The sequence below is a fragment of the Pinus tabuliformis genome, chromosome X (assembly GCF_031772625.1).
Source record: "Pinus tabuliformis cultivar Carrire ecotype Pingquan chromosome X, CPIR1, whole genome shotgun sequence".
In the NCBI taxonomy this organism is placed as follows: Eukaryota; Viridiplantae; Streptophyta; class Pinopsida; order Pinales; family Pinaceae; genus Pinus; species Pinus tabuliformis.
This window is the reverse complement of record NC_142308.1, coordinates 37,211,649-37,218,781: the sequence shown is the minus strand read 5'-3', so window position 1 is coordinate 37,218,781 and position 7,133 is coordinate 37,211,649. Positions and strand designations below refer to the sequence as shown.

The 7,133-nt window shown below is 45.2% G+C and overlaps 1 protein-coding gene across 1 annotated transcript; it reads right to left on the bottom strand.

The window, feature by feature from the left end:
* Positions 1 to 774: 774 nt before the first annotated feature.
* Positions 775 to 6,308, bottom strand: LOC149138220 (uncharacterized). The gene is made up of 2 exons (XM_089450289.1): positions 5,039 to 6,308; positions 775 to 4,685 (listed from the first exon to the last, which is right to left on the bottom strand). The coding sequence occupies exons 1-2, from the start codon at positions 6,306 to 6,308 to the stop codon at positions 775 to 777; spliced, it is 5,181 nt and encodes a 1,726-aa protein (XP_089306415.1).
* Positions 6,309 to 7,133: the final 825 nt, after the last annotated feature.

The window sequence follows — 7,133 nt, the reverse complement described above, 5'->3', positions numbered from 1 at the left end:
TTATTTATGAGTGAATCATTAGTTAACTGGTTGAATGCACAAAGCAACACCCCACTGTTTGACCTCCTACTAGTTTCTCCATCACTTGGAACTAGTTTAACTGAATTTTTTTTTTTAACTGTAACGGATATCATTTATTTAGAAAACTGAGTGAACCAAGGCTTATTCAACCTATTTACATTGCTTTCCTTTCCTATTTCCCGCCTTAGGGGATTCTGCATGCCTGAGAAATGCCTGGACCTCTCAGAGCTCTACTCATTTCCGACATACTGACAAGATTTGTCGTGGTTTTAGCTAGAAGTCGGTGAAGATTCTGGGACATTGGGTTGCTGACTGTTGTAGACGATTAATTTCAGTCTCTGGCCGATGCTATCCGTTGTGGAGCCCTGCAGCCGAGCACAGTGGCGCTGGCAGAGAACTATCCGATTTGCAAGGTCCTCCATCCTGTCCCTTTCGGAGTGCAGAATCGTCCTCATAGCGGGTGTCGTAAGAGTCCATCTGAATATCGAGGAGAGGTGTTAATGCCGCCTTCAGAGTCGAAAGACTAGACTCCTCTGTACAGATCTTAAGCGTTTGCAGGCCTCCCTTTTTGTCTAGCTGCGCCTTCCCTGTGTGTTGAATTTGAAATGGAAAAAATTCCCCAGAATTATCTGTGCTCATTTTGCTGTGGCCTGTTACAGATGATGTGCCGAAAATATCAGACATATTCCTCTCGAGCATGTTCAGAGTGATATGCTCCATTCTTCCTGCTTCTTGTTCTGATCTGCCCTTGAGCTAAGGTATGCAATTTGAGATAGCGTTGTTGCCATTGTAGTTGAGAGTTCCCGGAGCTAATAGGCATCCTTTGTTTGCCATTTCATCTGCCTCCTTATTCAAACTTCTGAGGATATGGAATATTTTGAAGGAGGTGAAATCTTGCAGGATTAGCTTTAATCTATTCAGGGACTTGTTGAGGATTGCATTGTTGAACTGGTCATCTGAATTGATCTTCCTAATGAGGATTTCAGAGTCTCCGAATACTTGGCATTCTTTGATGCCTTCGTCCCGAACTATTTGGCAGGCTTTTGTGAGGGCAAGAAGCTCTGCCTGATTGTTTGTGGAGATGCCGAGCCCCCAGCAGAAATGGACCTTCCTGAGATTGTCTGCGAAGTAAATGACTCCTCCAGCTCCCGCAGCCCCCGGATTTCCTTTGGAGGCACCGTCAAAGAAGATTGAAGTTGTGTTTTGGATCTTCCACCAATTTTGAAAGGCCGCTTCAGATTCTCTGATTTTCCAAGGAGGAGAGGGGAGGGGAGGGGGAAGGGAACGGATTTTGCTAGAGGGATAGGGGCTGTGGAGGTTCAGCCAAGCCTTTTCAGAGGGGAGAAGGGAGGAATCAGAGATTTGAGAATGCTGGAGGACAGATTCAATAAGAAGACCTTTGGCAATTGAGGCGGTTTTAGCAGGAGAGCGAGAGGAATTATTGAAAATTAAGTCATTCCGGGCAAGCCAAATTTCCCAGCAAACAAATTTGGGAATGGAAAGCCATATGTGAAACCACAAGGATTTCTTTGGGATGGATTGAGGGTAGTATTGGAGCCATTCAGAAAAAAGGTCTGCAATGGAGCTGTGCTGGGGCGGGGAGACGGGCAGTCCAAGAAGAGTTAGTGTCCATACTTCTTTGGCAAAAACGCAGTCAATAAACAGGTGGGAAGCTGTTTCTCCTGAGTTTTTGCACATTGCACATCTGTGAGGCCCAACAAAGTTTCGCTTTGACAAGTTGTCCCCTGTGAGCTGTTTATTCTGCATAAGGATCCAAAAGAAGAAATTAACTTTGGGAAGTCCCTTGGCATTCCATACCTGTTTCCAGAACGATGGCGTTCTCATGCTGTCTTTTTTGGTCTGCAGGGCAGAGTAACCCAAAGATGGCGTGTAAAACCCAGTTTCGCCCCACCCCCATCTGTCTGCGATGTTGCGGTGTACCGGCGCTGCATTTAAGAGCAGAGATTTGAGAATTTCGGTTTGATGTTGAAGCTGCTCTGGCACAGGAGGGATCGCCCATTCGACCCAATTTCCTCTGCTGTCCCACTCAGAGATATCGTTCAGCTTTCTTATTCCTGCATCGTGGAGCCAATTTCTGATGTCCCGGATTTCTGCGTGGGAGCTGAGTGGAGGGTTGTTCATGATGCGATCTTTCCAGAGAAGGGTCTTCTCCCCATTGCCCGGGATGCGGTATAGATGTTTACTAAAGCTGCTTATGCTTTTCCTACAGAGATTCCAGGTATATGTGCCTGCTGTTGTGTTATTTGCTGACAGGTGCCTGAGGGAGATCCCCTGCGCATATTTGGCGATGAATGTTTCGCTGATCTGGTGTGTAGGATCTGAATATATTTTCCACAGGAGCTTGCATCCAAGTGACAGGTTCGAAAGAGCAGGATCTCTGATCTGAAGCCCGCCTTCCAGAATTGGCCGCTTGACTAGATCCCAGTTTGCCAAATGGATTTTATTTTGATTGCCTCTGCCTCCTTTCCAGAGAAAGTCTCTTAGAAGACAAGAGATCTGCTCCATGATGTGTTTCGGGGCCAGAAGAAAGGAGGCTTGATAAATGGGAAGAGCAGATAAGACGGATTTAAGAAGGATAATTTTCCCTCCCTTGGTTAGCCAATAGCCTCCCCAGGAGGTGATCTTGTCTTTAATTTTGCTAATGACACCCTGCCACAGAGATCTGTTATTGACTCCAGATGTGAGGGGTAAGCCTAGATATTTGATGCTGTCCCATTGGGCGAAGCACTCAAATCCTAGGATCTGGCCTATATTATTGAGGTTATGCTGACTCACATTCCATCCGAAAATCGAGCTCTTTCTGTCATTTATCACAGCTCCTGAAGCTCTACAATAACTTTTTAAAACAACATCAAAATTGACTGCTATTCTAGTAGAGGCTCCTCCTAGAAGAATAGAGTCGTCTGCAAAGAGAGCATGATTTATTGGGTTTAGAGCATTTGCGATTCGGATTCCTGGGAGATCACCTGTGTTCATTTCCGCAGCCAGCTTCCTGCTAAGAGAATCGGCCATAAGAATGTACAAGAAAGGTGAGAGAGGACAGCCTTGCCTTAATCCGCGGTGAGCTTGAAAGAAGGATGCTGGACGACCGTTGACCATGGGGGCAATCCATGGGCATGAGATGCATGCTTTGATGAGATTGATGAACTGAGGAGGAAAGCCAAAGGATCGTAGGACTTGGAGTAGAAAGGAGTGGTTGACTCTGTCAAATGCATTAGCCATATCAAGCTTGATCAGCATCCCCTTCTCTTTCCTCTGTTTGCTGGAGTGGATAGCTTCCTGCACTTGGATGATATTATCCAAGATGTGTCTGCCTTTGACGAACCCCCCTTGGGTTTTGGATATTAGTTTGTCAAGAAGGGGTTTAATTCTATTTGCCATAATTTTTGACAGAATTTTATAGGAGGCGTTGCATAGGGAGATGGGCCTGAACCTGCCGAATGTTTCCGGATTGGCCTCTTTTGGTATTAGTGCAAGAAAGGTGGAGTTGATGCCTCCCCCAATCTTGGCTTTCCCAAAGAATCCGTGTATCATTTTCAGCAAGTCTATTTTGATGATGTCCCAGCAGACTTTGAAGAAGTGTATTGTGAAGCCGTCCGGCCCGGGGGCCTTATCTGAATCCATTGCCCAAATAACCTTGATGATTTCTTCTTCAGATACTGGTTTCAATAAAGCCTGATTGTCCTCATGGGTGATGAGGTGAGGAATATGAGAGAGTAGATCTTCGGTGTCTTCTTTGCATCCTTCATGCCTTGTGCCATATAGATCTTTGAAATGATTTTCAGCTGCAATTTTTATTTGGTCAAATTTGTTACAGATCTGCCCTTCATCATTTTTGATCTCTGTGATGTGATTCCGAGATAGGCGGGATTTGTATTGTCGGTGGAAAAAGGAAGTATTTCGGTCTCCTGCCTTTAACCAAAGGCTGCGAGATTTAAGTCTCGAGTGCTCTTCTTCCCTTATGATGGACTGATGGATGTTTCTTTGAAAGGCTGCTTCTTTATTTAAAATTTCCGGGGTGATGTGAAGCCCTTCCATACCTATTTGCAAGGTTTCCAGCTGCTGGACATCGATTTTTCTCTGATGGGTGATGGGGTTATGAAGGTTCCTTAGCCACTCCTTTAGAGCTTGTTTGGTGGCTTTTAATTTTTGCTCCCACACGAAACTTGGGGATCCGTTGATGGGGATATCCCAAGCTGATTGGATAGTGTCCATGAACCCTTCTTTTTCGATCCATAGTGGATTAAATTTAAAGGGAATGGGACCAAGATCTTCTTCAGGGGCCAAAAGGAGTTGAATTGGCTTATGATCCGAGGAGAGCTTGGGGAGAATTTTTGTTGATATGAGGAGATTTTCCATCAGCAGGGAGCTTTGAATTAGAAATCTGTCCAGCCGGGCAGCGATGTGGTCAGGCCCAGTTCTGTTATTTGTCCAAGTATATTTGCCTCTCACCGGGGCAAAATCTAGAAGATCCCACTGCTGCATTATTTCCTCTACCAAAGGGAGCGTCTGGTCTCTGTTGCTGTTTCCCCCCCTTTTTTCTTTTGGCTTCATGACTATGTTAAGATCTCCTCCCAGGACAATGTTATTTAGGGAGTGAAGATCTAAAAAGGCCGAGAGAGTATTCCAACAGTCTCTTTTTTCTGCATAGTTAACAGGAACATATAAATTGAATAAGGCTATAGATAACTTACTTTCTAGATGCTTGAGCTCCGTGAAGATCCAATGTTGGGTCTCATGGGAGTTAGCCAGATGGAACTGATCTTCCGACCAGAGAGTTGCAACGCCTCCCGAGGTTCCCCTTGAGCTGACTGCTATGCCTTCGTTCTTCTTCCATTTAGATTTGCTGATATCCTTGAGGGCTTGCCCATCGATTTTGGTCTCTTGGAGCAGGAGTATGTCTGAGGGTTCTATTTTCATTAGATCTTTGACGGCTTCAATTTTTGGTTGGGTCCCCAGGCCTCTACAGTTCCAAGAGACTATTCGCATTATTTACCTGGCGAGGGGTTTGGGAATCCTCCCTTGGTGGATCTTCCTCTAGTATTTCTTCCTATAGTCATCTCTATTGTGGATTGGCTGCCTTGCATTTTGAGATGCTCTGCTTCCTCCTCCCTGACTGCTTTGTGGGTCTTCCTGCCTGCTTTCTTCGAGGGTCTCTCATAGGTCTCTTCCTCTGAGGAGTCTGAAGGTTCTGGCAATTTTTTCTTCTTTGTTATATCTGCATATGAAAGCCTGGAGGGACTGCCCTGAGGAGAGCCAAGCGATGCTTCTCCACCTCGCTCTTTATTTGCCTGTGGATCTTCGGCCTGTGCTGGTATGATCAGTTCCGTTTCTGGGGGTTCTGATGGAGAGGCTTCTTCAGAAATTGGGATCTCATCCGTTTTCTGTTGGGTTTCATTTTCTTTGCTGGGTTTTCCTTGATTATTCCCCTTTGTGGCTCCTTTCCCTGTTGCTTTTGCGTTGCCCGTTTTCTGGATTGTAGTCCATTGATCTCCCTTGGGGGGATGGCTCTGTTCTTCCGTTTTTTTCTTGCAGTGTTTTGCGAAGTGACCATAGCCATGACAGTGTCTGCATTTAAAGGGGATCTGCTCATAATCCAGCTCCTGGATATGGGACCATCCTGCCACTGTGAGTTTTATTGCTTCAGGTAGTCCTTCTTCCAGATCTACTTCCACGCATATTCGGGCGCAGGAGTATTGGTCTTTCCTTACGGCCTGATCAATGTATTTGCCCAGAGAGTTGCCGATGATTTGGAGAGATTTCTGGCTCCAGCAGTGTAGGGGGAGATGGGGGAGCCGCACCCACACTGGAACCGTAGAAGGGACATCCTGGGTCGGATCGAAATCTGGAGACCATTTATTTAAGTATAGTCCCTGTGGCCCCATGAAATATGGCCCGTTCCTGAAGATGAGGCTCCGATCTTCTGCTGATTCAAAGACAAATACAAAGAAACCTTTGCCTACAAAGTAAGATTTAATTCCTTCCTTGATCAGAGGGGTCCAGTTTCTCTTGATCCAGTCTTCTACAGATTTGGGCGATGGCCAGAGGCCGGTGAACTGTCCTATGAGCCCTCTATCTGCTAGATTCAGAGCCGAGCGGCAGGTTTCTTCCTCAGGGAGAGCCACCGTGGGAATGCAATCTTTTTTCTTGACGAATTTCTGTTGTTGAGCAGAAGGAGGGCGTCTGTTGCATGCTTCGATTATTTTCTGAAATTCTATGACTTCTGGAGGGAGGGGGGGAGGATCCGCCTCCCCATCACCAGGCATGGCTGCCAAGGGCCGCAGCTGCTTAAACGATCGCAGCACCAGATCAGGGACGGCGCAGGGGCTAGGTCGCGCTGTGGGCTGCGCGGATCTGATCCGATAGTTTAATTGAATTTAACTCAGTGAAACTAAATTAATTAATTACAACTCAAAATAAACTCAACCAGGGCTCCTAAAATGTAGGAGACACTCTACATAACTCGAGTTAGACCCTCAACTTGAATTAACTTAGCCAACTAAGTCAATTTAACTTGGTTAACTCATACAAGTTGTCTTGTGATGTGGAATTACAATTGTATTCATAATGTAATTCAAGGACAAAATTAGATTAAGATTTTCTTGTTGCATTTTCAACACTCCCTCTCAACAAGAAAGGGATTATCAAATACCCTAATCCTGCCTCTATGAAACTCAAATTTGCCTCTTGATAGTGCCTTAGTCAAGATGTTTGCATCTTGTTCCTTTGTAGGAATGTACTCCTGCAACATGATACTCCTCTGCACACAATCTCATAGATGGTGATACCAGATGTCGATATGCTTGGACTGATCATGAAAAAATTGATTCTCAGAGAGTTTTATAGAACTCTAATTGTCACATTAAATCATTGTAGGATCCATCTGCTGACCAAATAACCCAACAAGGATCTTCCTCATCCAGATAGCCTCACAATTTGGTTTAATAACAACCATGTACTATGGTTCTGCTGAACTGAGTGCAATTGATCTATGCTTCCTATTATACCAAGAAATTGTTGCTAACCTAATATTGAAGATTCCCCCTGAAGTGCTCTTCCCATTGGATGGACTCCCTTCCTAATCTGCATTT

Excerpts from the sequence above, each read along its gene's own strand:
- LOC149138220 (XM_089450289.1), bottom strand. The coding sequence starts at position 6,308 with ATGCCTGGTGATGGGGAGGCGGATCCTCCCCCCCTCCCTCCAGAAGTC. Across the intron at positions 4,686-5,038 it reads ATTCCCAAACCCCTCGCCAG|AAAAAAGAGACTGTTGGAAT; the intron begins GTAAATAATGCG and ends TTAACTATGCAG.